Source organism: Scleropages formosus, chromosome 1, assembly GCF_900964775.1.
Source record: "Scleropages formosus chromosome 1, fSclFor1.1, whole genome shotgun sequence".
Taxonomy (NCBI): Eukaryota; Metazoa; Chordata; class Actinopteri; order Osteoglossiformes; family Osteoglossidae; genus Scleropages; species Scleropages formosus.
The window spans coordinates 16,145,122-16,162,338 of record NC_041806.1 but is presented as its reverse complement, the minus strand read 5'-3'; the positions used below and the strand labels follow the sequence as shown (position 1 = coordinate 16,162,338).

The 17,217-nt window shown below is 52.7% G+C and overlaps 1 protein-coding gene across 3 annotated transcripts in view; it reads right to left on the bottom strand.

The window, feature by feature from the left end:
• Window positions 1–636: 636 nt before the first annotated feature.
• The window catches only part of cadm3 (cell adhesion molecule 3), a 32,806-nt gene continuing 16,225 nt past the window's right edge, over window positions 637–17,217 (bottom strand). For 2 of the 3 annotated variants that reach the window (XM_029253362.1, XM_018758009.2), the window contains exons 6-11: window positions 14,154–14,324; window positions 13,893–13,983; window positions 10,172–10,344; window positions 7,637–7,657; window positions 2,310–2,435; window positions 637–2,019 (exon numbers count right to left, since the gene is read on the bottom strand). In XM_029253362.1, coding sequence (XP_029109195.1) covers window positions 1,901–2,019; window positions 2,310–2,435; window positions 7,637–7,657; window positions 10,172–10,344; window positions 13,893–13,983; window positions 14,154–14,324 — 701 coding nt within the window. In that variant the 3' untranslated portion in view covers window positions 637–1,900. The remainder of the gene's footprint in view (window positions 2,020–2,309; window positions 2,436–7,636; window positions 7,658–10,171; window positions 10,345–13,892; window positions 13,984–14,153; window positions 14,325–17,217) is intronic. The other variant, XM_029253366.1, reaches the window with a different exon arrangement.

Here is a 17,217-nt window from a genome sequence, read left to right as displayed (position 1 = left end):
TTTTTTTTTTTTTTTCTTTTTCGTTTTTAAAGAAGTCAACGACGCTCGTGACTCTGCTAGAACAACAACACAAGAACACACCGGGAACCCGCCAAGTGGGACACACGTGATTGGACAGGAAAGCCCGCAATGGGGGTGCTGCTCGCTCTGCCCCCTGGTGGCGAACCGCCGCCACTGCAGCAGCGCCACAACCAGAGAGCTCAGCACTCCATTGATGAGGGGAAAAGAGGCGATGGACTGACTGACCCACTGACCAGGTGACCCCAGCGGGACGCGCGAGGGAAGCACAGCCACATGGAACACATTTAAATCCCTGATCGTTACACACGCGTGCAAAGAAGCGACTGCAGGTTGCGAACGCCACCCTGCCGCCACAGGAGAGGGTCGGCGGCCCCGCGTCCGCGGAAGGACGAGGGCACGGCGATGCGTGTCAACACGGAACATCGAAACTAGTCCAGCGATTCTCTGTGTGCAGATGGCATCCGTTGCATGTATAAATGCAATGTCCCTTGAAGGGACATTTACACTTCTCTCCAAAGCTACTTACAATTATTTACCCGTTTATACAGCCGGGTAACTTTACTGGAGCAACTGAGAGCAAGCACCTTGCTCAAGGGTACTATGGCAGGAGGTGGGAATCAAACCTGCAACCTCTGGGTTCAAAGACAGCAGCGCTAAACACTACACTATCAGCTGCCCCGGGAGAGCAGAGTGAGGAGAGTCAAGTGCCCAGTTACACGTGGGGTGGGAGAGACACGCGGGTTCGACCCTGGGTCACGACACGGAGAATCAAGAGGACAACCGAAGGGCAGCCGGTACATTCTGGAAGCAGGAGATGCTGTGGAACAGTCAGAGGAAGCAAATCGAATGATAATGGTAACGGAGCGGTGAAAAGTACCAGACCGAAGCAACGGCCGCTGCACCCCCCCACTGGGACACCCGTGACAGAACGTGGGGGGGTCACGGGTGCAGCACCACGCAGGTCTGAGAAGATTTGCGGGACTTTCTAATACTTCCCTCGCAAAGCCCAGTATAAAAGTTGGTCAGTAACAATATTAAATAATAAACAGTAATCACTATTAGTACAATTAATAATGACCATCAATAATAAAATTAAATTAAAGGTGTTAAGTACAGTTTTAACTTTAGAACCAATGTCTTTCCAGAGAGACCAAAAGACCCACACTGTAAACTGTGACACCGACAGCAACACAAAAACAGAAGAACCCGAGGAAACGGAATCGATACAAATCTTTGCAGTAATTAGTTTCGCTTAGAACATTTCTCTTTTTCTTTTTTTTTTTTTTTCCCAGATATTGATTATTTTTAACTGAGCATTTGCACGCATGTAATAAAAACAGGCAGGCCTTAGAATATATACTGTAGTACCAGACACAGTGTTACATACAGAGAGAGAGAGGGAGGGAGAGAAGGAAGGAGAGAAGTGTATTTACAGCACACCAAAACCTTTCTGTGGAGTAAAAACGATGCTAAATATTTATATATATATATTTATATATTTATACTGGAATCCATTCCGTAAATGCACATGTTGTTACTGATGTACTGTGTGCTGCTGGACCCCTCTGGCTTGTGTGGCGTCACAGTATCCACCGCTGACAACATCCTCACACCACCAAACCCCTGTTACTTTTGTGTGTGTGTGTGTGTGTGTGTGTGTGTGCGCAGCTCCGCACTCCCGTTTGATGCGTTTGTCCAGGTCACGTTAGCCTTTTAAAACTTCTTGCCTTCAGTTCAACCTTTTTCGATTTCGTTGCCCCCCCCCTCCCCCGCCCCCCGTTGCACTTCCTGCGATGTCGTGAAGAACTGGAGCTGTGAAGAGAAATGGAGGTGTTCCGACTCGTCCCCCCACCCCCCACCCGGCCCCCCTCCTCCTCCTCTAGATGAAGTACTCCTTCTTGTCGTCGGCTCCGGAGTGGCCTCCTTCGGCATTGATGATGGCCGTGTCGGCGTCTGGCGCGTCGTCCGAACCCTTGGCCTCGTGGGTCAGGTACGTCCCTGCAAGGGGGAGGGGGGGCGAAATCCGAGTCAAATTAGTGTTGCACCAACACCGCGTCTCAAGGCTGTTTGCACCCTGGAGCCAGAGAGCAGCGGCGCGTTCTACTTGAGCACTGAACCCATTCGGGGCGCCAAGCTTGCTGGAAACCTGCACCTGGTGCAGCGGGTCACCGTGTTCCAGATCATGACCGCCCCACCCCCGACGCCATCCCGGCTCACACGGTCCCCTGCGCCAACCTGCTCTGGGGTTCAAAAGCTGTTGCCGTGACAGCAAGTGGGTCTCCGCTTACCTTTGTGTCTGATGAGGTACCTGCCCAGGACTATGAGAAGGCAGAGGAGGATGAAGACGATGACCGCAACCACTCCGCCGATAACGGCGTGGTCCACGCCCGAGGAGGTCGACATTGCTGTGGGGTCTGAGAAACACGGAGACACAGAGAGAGCGTGTGTTCACCGCTAGGTCCTGAGTAAGGACGAATACCACAGCGATGGTGAAGGTGCTGACACACACCGAAAGAAATCTGGCCCCAGCTATGAGCTGAGAAGACGCACAGTCGGCGTTCGAACTATGGCACAGGGACACTGCGACCGAGATCCAGAGTGCGCCAGCAGCAAAGGCGCAGAGAGAGAATTGGGAGGAGGTGAAGGACGGCTGGTGGGAGAAAAGGAGCATGGCAACCACGGGGGGTGAAGGGGGCTACGCTAAGGGGAAGGACCTGTCGGTCCAGCGCGTTGCGTTCCACATCTTCTCAAATCCGTTGCACGTGGCAGTAATTGAATTCTGTGTTGCGCGTGCATCGAATTTGTTTTATTGAAAAATGCATTGGGGATTTAGAGTTGTACGCCTGCTACTCAGCATCCGAATAAAGTTATTCTCACGAACTGTTTCATTTCGCCCAATATTCTACAGCTAGGGAGAAAAAAAAACTATCGATGACATTAATGAAGGAGGAGGCTGGCGCCAAGAACACGACCAGTTGTACATTTCCACATTACGTACTGTGAGCGTTGTGCGTCGAAATCACTAAATCGCTAACTTGCCGGCGGCACAGTGGCACAGCGGCACAGCGGGTAGGACTGCCACCTCAGCGTGCTTGGCCTGTTTTGCTGTAGCTTCCAGTCTTGCTCAGTCTGTGTGGGCTTTGCATGTTCCTCTATGTATGCATGATTTCCTCTTGGTGCTCTGGTTTCCTCCCACAGTCCAAAGACATGCAGTTCAGGCAGACTGGGGGTGCTGCACTGTCTGTAGTGTGAGAGTGAGTGAGTGAGTGAGTGAGTGTCTATCCTGTAATGGACTGACCCCTCTCAGCTTCGCGTGATAAGCTTCGAGCCACTGTGACCCTGCTCAGGACAAGCGGTTAACAAAAATGGGTGGGCATTTAAATTACGGGATTGTTTAAAAGGCAATTTTGAGTTTAGCTGACCAACCAATGGCCTTTTCCTAATTTATTGGAAAATTCCGGAAGCTCCGTTGAAAGGTCCTATTAGGGGTCCAGTCCGGTGCAGAGGACCTGTACACTTCGGACCGTCTATTTTCCGAGCACCAGCGGCGTGGACACCAGTTGGGGACACCGAACACGGCGATGTTCGTCTTCTCGGACCATCTGGGACCGAGGGACCCGACGGGACGGCATCGTACCTGTGGCTCTGGGAACGGGACGCGGCCCAGCACCTATAGTGTTGTGCTCTCGCTATGGCGGTCCGACACGGTCGCAGCACCCCCCGACGGCCGGCCTGCCGGTGGCAGCCACTGCTTCACCCTTAGCCGACACGCTCCGTGTTTTTACCGTTTTCACCGTAGTAAGTCCCAAGTTTCACTGTTTTTACACCCGAAGCTTCCAGTAATAAGCCTGGTATGCAGTTCGCTGTGTGTAGTTGAGATGCAAATGGGGATATTTGCGAAAGGATTTTACATTCTGTGATCCAAATATCAAAAGACACTCGGCTGCGTTGTGCCTCCAGACACACACAGGCACCCGTGATTTAAACGCTTTCCGTTTTAAAGGTATTTAAGCCGAACCACCCGGCTGCGTTAACGGACAGCGTTTCTAGCCGCTCTGGATAAGTGAAATAGTAATAACATAATAACATGACAATAACGTCTCAAGGAGATCTGCGCAGTCGCAGATATTTTAGGCAGAGTTCCCATGAGCCCCGGAGCAGCTCATTTCGGCCGCCGTTAGGAGCTGCTCTCCCTCACCTCGGCCTTCAGATTTGCCATCCTTTCCAAGAACGCTGCTGACGCTGACCCCCTGCACCCCCACCCCCACTCCCACTCCCCATCGGCGCTCCATCCTCTGCTCCGCAGACCTGCTGCTCCCTCGTTTCTCGCTCGTTTCTCACATCCCATCTGAGCGCTGAATTAATCCCTTCCGCCTGACATGCAAATGGACCGCCGTCAGGCAGGACGGCGGTGCACCCGCGGCCCCGGGGGGAAGCGACGGTGAGAATGCTGACACGCGTCCAAGGTTGATGGACAGATTTGTATTGGGTCGATGGACAGACCAGAAGAGTGCCGACGGGAAGAAGAGGAAGGAGAGGCGAGCAAAATGAGAAAACGCAGGAAGGCGTTATGTCCGAAATGCGACAACGTAAACGTTCATCGACTTGGCGTTCCAGGCCCAGGATGCCTCGGGCCCGGTGGATGCCACCTCTCCGGCTTCTGCTGACACAATAACGCACGTCTCTCTCCCACCGCAGCCCACAGTGACGCCCCCTAAATCTCGTACGGAAGGCCTGGGGGCAGCGGAGGCTAGAGGTCGAAGGCTGGAGGCCGGAGGCCGGAGCACAGGAGCAGCTTGCCAGAGTGACTGGGTTGTGAGCAACTGCCAGGAGCTCATCTGCATATTTCATACAAGCAGGAGCTTTGCCTGCTGGTCCCCATTCTCGCTCCATTTACTGACCATAAATCCGTTGGAGGAAAGGGCCCGTCGAGTGACCTCAGCACACCGCCGGCCTCCGACCTTCTTAACAGGTCGGGGAAGAGACCCGGCGTCGCAAACAGCTGCGAGCGACTTATTCCTTTAAAATGACAGCTGGTTCGGGCGTCGCCACCGAGACCGAGGTTTACGGCTCATCAACGGTTCGCTCGCCGTGGAGCTATTAGGAGGAGCGCGATGGACTCTGGCCCTCCATGAATGCGCTCGCTGTCAGGGAATAATCCTTTCCATGAGAGCACAACCAGAGGATTGTTTGTATGAGCAATGGTGCTAATGAGCTCTGCACCACACACTCTGCCTCGTACGCACCGATGGGCTCCAAAGAAAAGACTTACGGCACGAACCTCCCTCTCAGCGCTGTGCCGGTCTGCTAAGGCAAGACTGCACGCATCAGCGGAACATGCCGGTTACATGTATGCGTGAGAAACATTCGCACGGATCGGAATGAAGAGCCGGAGGGTTCCGCCTCGCCGAGGGAAGCGCGCGACTGGCCACAAAGAGCGTCGACTTCAACGAACTCAAGGAGCTGAAACAAGGGATCACGGTTGGAGCAGCGAGAGCGCAATCCCCTAGCGAAGACGCGAGGAACACAGAGCGCGCGTGAGAGAAACATCACTGCCGAATTGGTACCACGGTGTGCGCTGCACTTTCGGGACCAGGCCGCAGACACCGCAGCATCAGCCTCTGTAGAATCAAGCAAAGCACAGGGAATAGATCTGCATTACGTTTATTCCTCTACGTGACACTTTTCTTCAAAATGACTTACGCGGGGCAACTACTTACAATACCATGTATACAGCTGAGCAATATGTACTGCATCACTTCTGGGTAAGTACCTTGCTCAGGGGTGCGACAGCCAAAGGTGGGATTCCAACCTGGGCCCTTACAGTAGAAGCTCACATCTATAACCACTACGCCAACCTCCCCCTCCCACGAAGCGTTACATTATCCGACGCTCGTCGCCATGGCGATGAGCGCCGTTTACTTAGCGGACACCTCCATACAAAGTTGGATGCCAACGCGAAGCCCACTGGGCACGGCGCTCAAGGGGCCCCCAGTTTGACAACCTGAACAGAGCAGCTCATTGTGTCCCTTGCGGAGGACTTTCCGATCCGTTCGCGGTGGCATTGTTGCCGTTTCAGCTGGCATTCCGTGTACCGTGACGTTGCCCGGGCAACCGCTGATGATTCATGTGTTTGTTTAACCATTTTAATCGTTCCGGCAACTTGGCGTTTCCCGGTCTAGCGTACGTGCCGGTGCCTGGGCGGTAGCGACCCGGGAAGCGCGCCAGAGGGGCACCGACCAGCTTCGGACTGTGGTGGCTCATTAAGAAGAAGGACCTTGACAGAGGACGGGCTCAGCTGGCTGCGCCGGGCCGTCAAACGGCGGCGGACCGGCGCCGACACGGCATCCCGCAGCGCCTCGTTTGCTGCGAGAAGCCGAGATGGCGCCGCAGCCCCTAATTGGGCTGAACAGAGACGGTGAGAAGAGGGGAACATCTCTCTGCTGAGCAAAGTGCCTCTGGCCACATCTGCAGCCTCAGCTTCCTGCCAGGAGCGCAGAGCGCCGGCGCACGTGGAGGGCTACTCTGAGGTCCACTCTCTTTACGCTTCGCCTCCTCAGATGTTCCTCTAATAGCTACAGAAATGTGGCTCACAGCAAGGAATTTTAATGCGGAAGTGTGACGTGAAAACAAGAACGGACTGGGGAGGGGGGGGGCACAGAGGTTATATTACAGCCCATGTGTTTCACTGCATTGGCAGTAACAGGCAGGACAGGGCAGAAATGATGATGCTCAGAGTGTGTGTGTGTGTGTGTGTGTGTGTGTGTGTGTGTGTGTGTGTGTGTGTGTGTGTGTGTGCATGCGTGTTTATCACAAGCTAGGCATCTCTACTTTCAGATCTATGAGAAAATGTCCCGAAAAAATAAGACTAAACGCCAAAACAGTTTGTTATCTTAGGGCTCCCATGCTGCTTTAAAAACAATGGCTATGATTAGAAAAATGTGTGTGGGGGGTGGGGGGGCAGGGTGGCAGGGTGGCACTGCGAGTAGCGCTGATGTCTCCCACCGCCTGGGTGGTGCAAGAGGACATGGGTTTGATCCCTGCTCAGCCTGTGTGGAGTTCGCATGTTATCCCCGTGTCTGCGTGGGTTTCCTCCGGGTGCTCTGGTTTCCTCCCACAGTCCAAAGACATGCTGTTCAGGATCCCCCATAGTGTAAGAGTGACAGAGAGAAAGTGTGTGTTCCACTGATGTATAGATGAGTGTAAGTAGTGTATCTAGCAGTGTAAGTCACCTTGGTGAATAAGGTGTGTGGGCTGATAACACTACATAGAGTTCACTGGAAGTCACTTTGGAAAAAAGTGTCTGCTAAATAAGTAAATATGTGTGACACTGTGTCTGAAAATAAGCAAGAGCAGTTTTATATGTTTCATAAATTCACTGTTATCGATGCATTCCATTTATATTTAGTATAGATTCACTGAATTCATTCATTCATTCATAAGAGAAGCATTAGTCGCACACAAAACCCATCAACCAACTGTTTTTTTTTCCTCACAGACAGACAAAGAGGTGGAAAGTAAGACACAAACACACCAAGTGTGGAGACAGACAGACACACACACACACAGACAGCAGGGGGCAGAACCACTAACGGACACATCACTGTGAAAATACCTGCAGCGCTGTCTGCCGTGTCTTCCCGAGAGGATGGACGGATAGACGGACGGACGGACGGACGGATGGATGGATGGTGGAACGGACGAGCAGATGGATGAATGGAGAAAGGATGAAGGCGTATCACGTGTGAAAGAGTTGCGTGCGGTTGTGAAGCGTGGGCGACAAACACAAAAGAAACACAAGAAAAGCAGTGAGAGACGTGCAGAGACAATCTGCGGGTTGCCGGAAACGCGTCGGCTTCCGAAGCGCGGTGCTTCTTATGTGAACGCTCTCCAAGATCCTTCTCCCGAACAGCCACCCGAACGTACGGCGAGGGCTCACGCACGCAGGCCTACGACTGGAGCGTGACGCGCGGCACTACAAATACTCCCGTCAGGCTGGAAACATTACGTCTCCCAGCATTCGGGAGCCACGTGCCGCTCCCAGTGTTGCGCAGATGGTACAATGTGACACACCGTAATTTGTCTACACAAAGGACATAAAAGCCTGGAGGACACAACGTGCCACCGTAAACTGTGCATGTCAAACGTTGCGCAAAGTGCAAAACATTACACCCGATTGTGTCATACATACAGCGTCGTTCACTACCTTCTTTAATTGTACGGAGCAAATGAGCCGTAAAAAAGCTAAATATTATTGATTTACTTTATTCGTATAAATTAATCGTTAAATATCGCTTATCGCATGCCCTCATCCAAGACGACTTGCAGTGTTAGGTTTGTACACTAATCTACAGTAATAATTGATTTTGATTAAAGTAGGTCCGGGGGGCACCGTGGGTTGGACCGGGTCCTGCTCTCCGGTGGGTCCGGGGTTCGAGTCCCGCATGGGGTGCCTTGCGATGGACTGGCGTCCCATCCTGGGTGCGTCCCCTCCCCCTCCAGCCTTATGCCCCGAGTTGCCGGGTTAGGCTCTGGCTCAGGCTCCGGCTCCCCGCGACCCCGTATGGGACAAGCGGTTCAGATGATGTGTGTGTGTGTGTATGTAAAGTAGTCCCCCCTTATCGCAGTTTCAGTCAGCCACGGTCAAATTAAATGGAAAATTCCAGAAATATGCAATTCATAAGTTTTCAATTGCGTGCCGTTCTTACTAACGTGATGAAATCTCATGCCGTCCCGCCCAGTACGTGAATCATCCCTTCATCCAGCGTATCCACGCTGCATACGCTACCTGCCCGTTAATCACTTAGTAGCCGTCTCGGTTACCAGATCGACTGTTGGGGTATCGCAGTGCTTGCGTTCAAGTAACCCCCTTGGGTTGTTTTTTTTCTTTTTTTTTTTTGTAAAAATAGAAAAACTTTCTTTAAAAAAAATCAATACTTATGAGGACTTGGGCATTAATCCTTAAATTTAATTCTTCTTCTTCTGTATAGGAGAAAACATAGTACCGAACCCTATATATACTATCTGCGGTTTCAGGCATCCGCTGGGGGTCTTGGAACATCCCCCACGGATAAAGGGGACTACTGTATTAGATTTAGCACTCAAGATGATCCAGCACATTTACAGCTGAGAAATTATCACTGTATCAATTCATGGTAAAATACCGTGCTCACAGGTATTATCGCAGGAGGGGGATTTGAACCCGATTTCTTTAATTCCAAGGCTATAGCTCTAACCGCTACGCCACCTGCTGCCCCCAGAAATACTCCAAACCATATAACAAACTGCGAGCCGAGCTGTCACTCGGTGGGTGTTGCACTGTCACTGGGTAGCATCAGCTACCAGTAACGCGGTAAATTGTAAACAGTCTGTGACCCGCAGTAAACTATGACTCAGTGCGTGTACGTTTTGGGTGGCATTGTATGTATGTGCGTGTGGGGGGGGGGGCAGGTTACCTGTGAAGCTGTAAAATCCATTCAGCCGGATGGAAACTGAGGTGGGAGTGAAAGACACGGCGGGAGAGGCGAGCGAGGGGGTAGAGGTGGCGGCAGACGGAGGCGGAGAGAACGGCTGCGGGGTCACAGTGACGGTGGGAAAGAGAGCGTTGGACATTGAAGTGCTGGGCGTCGAAGGGGGGGCAGTGGTGACGGTCGTAGGGTTCGAGGAAGGAGGAGGAGAGGTGGGCGGGAGGGAAGCGGTGGCAGGAGGAGAGGTGTCGGACGGGACTGTGGACCACGGAGAGGACGAAGGTGTTGGGATGCGAGGGGACAAGGGCCACACGGTGGTTTCGGAGGATGATAACGGATACAGCTCGGGGGTGGGAGGTTCAGGGGTGGCTGGATGGCTAGTAGGAAAGAGGAAGTTTGACCTCGAGGAGCCTTACAGAGCGACAGGCCACGACGGAACAGGAAACGGAGGCACGCGGCACAAGTGGAGAAGGTAATAGGGGACCGGAGTGAAAAATAAGGCGAGAAGAGCAGCGGAGTAAATGGATGCAGGATGCAGGGCAACGAGAGACATAAACAGAAAGAATTGAAAGAAACATCAGAAAAGAGCAGCGGAACTGAAAAATAGAAAATACACAGCAACAGAAGAAGTAAAATGTGGAATGACGAAAACCCCGCTGCACCCCATGCCCCTCCCCTGGTACCTTGCACCAGCAGGGTGTACTCGCCCTGGCCCTGGCCGATGCCGTTGTTGGCCTGGCACAGATACACCCCGTTGTCAGACTTGTTGAGGAGCTCGAAGCGCAGGAAGCTGCCGTCCACCTTGGTCAGCGGGGGGAGCTCTCCGTCCTTCTTCTCCCACTCATAGGAGGTGGGCCTGCGAGGAGGGGGAGAGGAAGGAGCGAACGGAACCGTCAGCAGTCCGCACGTGCATCGACTCGTTTCGCAGACGCTTCTCCGCACAGCGATTGTTACCCAAGGTGACTTACAGGGCTCCACATACTACAGTAAATTCCCTGTAATGACTCATCCATCCATTCGCATCAGGAACAGCTTGTCTTCATCAGGGTCGCAGAGGTCCAAAACCTATCCTGGGATCACTATGCACAAGGCTAGGGTGTGTGGGGGGGGTACTCATTCTTTTATTGTGATTGTTTTTTTATTTGTGTGGTGAGTTTCTCCACAGTGAGGAACTGAGATTTACTCACTTACTCAGCTGGTAATCTGTACTGTCACGTCCTAGTAAGCACTCCGTACTACAGCGAGAGTAGGGATTCGAACTTGATCCAAAGGTACCAGCTGCAGCCACTACACCACCTGCTGGCCTGTTTATACACCGCAGCAGAGTGACACGCACACACACACACACACACACACACACACGACTGAAACACATTCACACTGTGAGCTGTTCTATCACCACAGCAGAAATGTGGTTACAACTGTCGATACGAACGAGGAGCAACGGCGAAGAAGAGGTCAGAGCCCCACAGAAGGGGGTGGGTGTGGGGGTTAGAGCGGGGAAAGAGAATATTTAGTGTCCCATTCAATCGCTGCCTTCGGACAGAACGGAAGGAAAAAAAAAAAAACGAAAGAACAAACAAACCACAATGCTCCTGCGCCCAGGAGACGAGCGTGCGTCTTCAGCGCGCCTCTTAAGAGCTTTAGCCCGTTAATCGGGATTACGCCGCGCGTGTGACACAAACACCTGTGCTTGGGGCGAGCGCGACGTTCGATGGGCGTTCGAGCGTGAGGGCCTGGGGCCGCGGGATGGTCGCCTGATGCTGGACGACCGACGGGGGAGATCCTTGGGTAGAAAGCGTTGCGCGGCGAGACGGCGAACAATCCAGCTGTCGATGGCACCGGCGCAGTCTCAAGGGCCCCTTCATGGGCTCCACTCGTGTGCCCGATGTTACCGCCGTGGCAATAAAAGCCATAATGAGCCAGTTAACACGTTTTATTTGTGTATTTAAAACACTACTTAGAGCGTAAAAGGAACGAAACCCTATTAGAGGATGGCAACCGTCCAAACCATGCTTCTCACATCTATTTATTGTAGTTGTGCTTGTTGAAAATCCGCATGATGCTCCGTGTCAATCTTTCATTATCATTTTTTCCTCTAAATCAGGTCCGAACACTACGTCGTTTCCTCCGTTTCCAAGAAAGAGTGGTGCACTAACTACTGGAGCACGCCCGGTGACACGTAAAGCCTGAACATTTATTCTGGGAGGAAAACAAAACTAAACTATTGTCACAAAGGCAGTTCTCAGCCATCGTCGGCTTTTATCGCTCGTTGTCCTGCATGACGCACGTGGCACTCGGAGCTGCTGAATCCCTTTCCACGTTCGAGAAGGGGATCAAAACGCATCTTCTTCGAACCCACTTCTCCTGTAAACTCCTACCTGCTGCATGAACGGATACCCCTCTATTTCCTGTCAGGCCTGCATGCGGTTACCCTCATCATGTGGACGGATAAAACGTTACGGTACCGGATACACTGACTGTCGTGAGAACTGTGTTCGTATCTAAATCTCTCCCTCTGTTGGTAAAATGCACTTTTGTTGTATCTTGCTTTGGAGAAACGGTGAATGTAAATGCTCTGAGGTGTGTTGGAGGGGAAGGAGGGGAAGGAGGGGAGGAGGGCATGTTGGGAACCCGAGGTCCAACACAGAGAGGCGAGATGCCACGTGGCCACTAGAGGGCGCCGTGCTCACAGCGCCATCACATCCCAGTGGCGTCACCAGGGGAGGGAGTCCACGACTTCAGACTGAGAGGGAAAAGGGGCGTTGCGAGCATCCATTCAGCGCTGCGAAAGCTCACTCCCAATTGGTCGGGGACAGTCGAAACGGCTGTCTGTTCCTGCGTCCCCAAACCACCTGCCTGCGTCGTGGTCAACGCTCCGTTTCACCACAGCGGAGAGGAGCGTGATGGTTTGTAAACCCCTGTGAGCCACCTGGGAGTGCGATGTCATTTGTTTATCCAACGCAAGGGCACAATGGGTAGCACCGGTACCCCACAACTGGACCTGGGCTGTGCATTTGGACGTGGGTTCGATTCCATCTCAGCCCCTGTGGAGCTTGCATGTCCTTTCAGTGTTCATGTGGGTTTCCTCCAGGTGCTCTGGTTTCCTCACACAGTCCAAAGACTTGTGTCTCATGTGGACTGGGAGCACTAAATGGCCCATGGTGAGAGCGTGCATGTGTAGGTGTGCTACACTGCTGTGCTGTACAGACGTGTGTATGACTGTAGGCAGTTCAGTGCAGAGTATCTTGCACCGTAAGTCACCCTGGAGCATGGTATGCCAGCTAATAAGACAAATATGAACAGCGGGAACAGTAATAGAAGGCAGACACTAGTTAATGAGTTGTTCCAGACACACACTCTCCGAGTGGCCTGGCCCTCAGTGTAGAGGTGTGTCCCAAGAAGCGAAGAGGAGACGCATCGAGGCAGAGAGACGGAGGAAGATTGAAGAGTGTGGCTGCGGCGACAAGGAGGAAGGGGGAGAGCAGCGCAGACGAGAGTGAAAGAAAAGGGGGGGGGGAGAGAGAGAGAGAGAGAGAGAGAGAGAGAGAGAGAGAGAGAGAGAGAGAGCTGTCACTGCGCCGCAGCGACCGAGGGAGAGGCTGTTCTGAAGAACACAGCGGAGGGAAGATGAAGAGGCGCTGAGATCAATACGCAGTCGCACCGAGGCTTCATTCATAATGCAGGAGCGACGGAAGCCCAGTGAAGGGCCCCGTCTGCACATCTGCGCGTGCACACCTATCTGTATTTGTGTGTGTTTGCATCAGCGGGGCTCTCCAAGCCTGCAAATCAGTGCGAGTGGGTTCCTTCATGCCTCATATTAGGCAACTCTGCGTGCGTGTGCGCGTGCGCGTGCGTGCAGTATTGTAGGCTGCGATTAAGTGTGTGGGCATGAAAGAGTGTGTGAATGTGTTTGAGAGCGGGCTGCCACATGTCTGGGGGTGAGCATGGGTGCGTGTGGGCTCCTGTAGACCCGGCATTCAGAGAGTGGGCAGAACAGGGCCTCGGAGGAAAGCGCTGGTGCCTCGCAGCTCCTGGACTGTGTTTGGATATGGGTTCAAATCCAGCGCAGTGTGTGTGGGCCTTGGATGTTCTTCTCGTGTTCCAGTGGATTTTCTGTAGGAGCTCCGGTTTCCTTTCACATGAGGATTGGCGATGCTGGATTGCTCATACTGTGTGTGTGTGTGTGTGTGTGTGTTACATTGCTCTGCTGTATAAATGCATGAATGACTGCAGGGGGTGTCTTGTACTCCCTGCACCCCGTCTACGGTGTCACCTAAATACAAGTCAAAAATCTGTGTGCATCACTTTGGAGAAAAACACCCGCTAATGAATGAATGCAACGTGTGTGTCCGTGTGAGGGAGTGTGTGAGCGTGTTTGGCAGGAAAGCAGAAGCCTCTTACTCAGGGTTTCCGACGCCCACACACTGCAAGTGGAACTTCTCTCCTTCCCGGGGCAGATCGCTCTCGGGCCGGATGTGCACAACGGGAGGGTCTGGGGTCGGAGAGACATGTCCGGTGTTACTCGTGACACACGCACACGCATACACGCAGGGAGCTACAACAGCTGGGTGACAGATCTCGCACGGGGCACCATTCTGCGATGCCACCTGGCGTCCCATGGGAGACGTGTGCGGCGGCAGCGCCGCCTGGGGGCACTCTTACACTGCACGCTGAGGCGCTGCTCGGTCCTCTTGTTCCCTGGGGCGAGCGAGGGGTGCTCCACGACACAGGCCACGGGAGCGTCGTTGTCGGCCTGCGTCACCTGCAGCTCCAGCTTGCTGCTCACCTGGAACGTGCGGTCCTCCGGGTCCTCCTCCACCAGGTCCGGCATGTCTGCGGAGAGAACGGATCGGCGCCGCTTCACTCGGCTCCGCCCACACCCCGCCCCGTTTCCCACAAGCCCCCCCGAGCGTAAGCGGAGCGCGTTTGAGAGTCAGGTCGCGTAGCCGCGCGCCGCGCTGCCTTCTGTGTGTCCACTGGGCTCCGCTGAGCTTCCGCTTGGGCCCAAAGTGGTGCCAAGACTCTGCAGGTTTTGTTTGTTCCATTCGGAATATCAATGACACATTAATAGGAGGGTCACGGCCACTGGGCACAAAGGCTGCGCTTTTTATTATCCGCTCATCATATTACCGAGTTCCACCTGCTCTTGCCCCCTTTCACAAAAGTATGTTTAGCTGTGGTTTACATGGCAAATAGATTCGATTCCAGTTTCCAGTTCCGCTTCCTATCTCAAACTGCAATTTGTTTTTTTTGAAAATCTCCAACAAGGTGTTGCTTTATATATGTAGAGAAAAGCAAAAACTTTCCAGTTTATGACTCTGCTTGCTGCCTACAAGACGGTGAAAGGATCTGCAGTGCTGGACTTAAAGGGCCTCATCGCTCCCTGCAGGTTCTCAGCTTTTATTCAAATGTGGTGGAATTAGCTCCCTTTTCCCTCGGAGCTGCTGAATCCTTTCCAATTTCCAACAACGGCCTGAAAAGAAATCTCTTTCGGTCTCACTTTTCCTCTGATCTCGCAACTGCTACGTAAACTTAGAGAATGCCATCTCTCACAGTTACATTTGTATTTCCCATCCATAACCTACAGGTGTAAACTTACATTTACACTCACATTTATTTGTTTAGGAGATACTTTTCTACAAAGGGCAGGACGTCTCAGGAAACATCACAATAGGGCACCACACCAGCCGAAGGAGAAATCTGGATACAGACGTGATTCTTGAGTGGAGTCTGTCTCATACCATGGTTTAAATCAGTATACATTGCACGAGTAGCTCCATACAGAGTTTTATAAAAAAATATTATTAAACAAGGGGGTGCGGTGGGTTGGACCACAGTCCTGCTGTCCGGGGGGTCTGGGGTTCAAGTCCCGCTTGGGGTACCTTGCGATGGACTGGTGTCCCGTCCTGGGTGTGTCCTCTCCCCCTCCGGCCTTACGCCCTGTGTTGCCAGGTAGGCTCTGGTTCCCCGTGACCCCGTATGGGACAAGCGGCTCTGAAGATGTGTGTGTGTGTGTATTATTAAACACATAACATGTTTATCGAGCATACAGGAGATCAGGGGACAAGTGGCTGTAGAAGAGATGTGTTTTGAGACCCTTCTTGAACGTTGAGAGGGATTCCAGAGTTCAAAGTGAAAGAGGGAGGTCATTCCAGCACATCGGAACCAGAACCGAAAACCTTTGTGCTTCTGATTTTGAACCTCTTATGTGTTGGAACCGCCAAGCAGGTAGGAGTGGAAGAGCATAGCAGTCTGGTTGGGGTATAGCAAGTGATCAGGTACAATGTGGTAATCCACAAATTGTATTTTCCATGAGATATACAACGCTTGGGGGGTGCGGTGGCACAGTGGGTTGGACCAGGTCCTGCTCTCCGGTGGGTCTGGGGTTGGAGTCCCGCTTGGGGTGCCTTGCGACAAACTGGCGTGCCGTCCTAGGTGTGTCCCCTCCCCCTCCGGCCTTACGCCCTGTGTTGCCGGGTAGGCTCCGCGACCCCGTATGGGACAAGCGGTTCCGATAATGCGTGTGTGTGCATACGACGCTTTGAAGAAAAGCGTCTGCTAAATAAATAAATGTAAATGTGTGCTGGTAAAAAGCAGTCGTATTGAACACACCGACCAAACTTGGACAATCGTTTGTCTGTGTCTAATGCTCTTCATCTGTTGATGAAACGCACTTTGTTTACTCTGAGTCATACATCGTTTTGGAGAAAAGCATCTGCTACCCGAATAAATGTAATGCCGTTCTTCCTACATTAGTTCTTTCACGTCTGCAAGCTTCCGAGACTCTGTTTACCGCTCTCCTGGTGTGTGACACTTCCCGCTCCCTCCTCCTGTACTGTGACACATTCTGAAAAACATGTTTGTTTGTTTGTTTCATTTGGCAGCGCAGGTCAAGGTGTGACGGCAGTGCTCCGGGGACACTTTGCTCATGTGCGGTCCTTCGCTACGCGAGACGGATGTTGCGCTGCGCGGCAATTTAATTTGGCACGCCGAGTTACGCCAATAAATAACTCACTTAATTAGGCAAATGCCTGCGATCGGCCGGCAACCCTGCATCTCGCCACTGACCCAAATATTACTTCCTCTAATGGGCTGCACTTTTACTCCCCGCTTGTTTCCGACTTTCCTAGCAGTCGCTCTTGTCCGCACGGCGGCTAATATCAATTTCTGCCAATAATGGATGTATCGGATTTGTAGAAGCGGGCAGAAGGGTGACAGCCCTAATAAAATTGCTTGACCGGTAAAAGTGATGCCAAAAAACAGTTGAGACACGATCAGGGAGCGAGCCACAGACGATGCGATGGAGAGACACTGCCGAGGGAGCTCACTGAGGTTCGGCGAGGCGGGACGGCGACGCCAGGGGAGCCGAAACGCGGCTTGACCTTCTCGCACGTGGTTTATCTACAAGGCCGAGCAAAGATTGCGTACGATGAGCCGTCCACTGGCCTACCGAGGAGTCCTCCTGAGCTCGCTGCTGTTGCCGTTATGGAACGACAAAATTTATTGTCCTCATAATGTTAGAGGGAAGCTTTCCCAGATAACGGCGCGCTCGCCTTGTTGGACTCGAATTTGTAGCTGCTCTGGAAGACACGGATTATTAGTCTTGGACTCACGACGGGACGGCGCAGGTGCTGACAGGACACGGCAGATTAAGCGCTTGGGCAGCGCCCCCTCACGGGGTCTGGCAGCTGGGCTCGGCTTTCTTCTGCACCGTGACCTGCTCCAG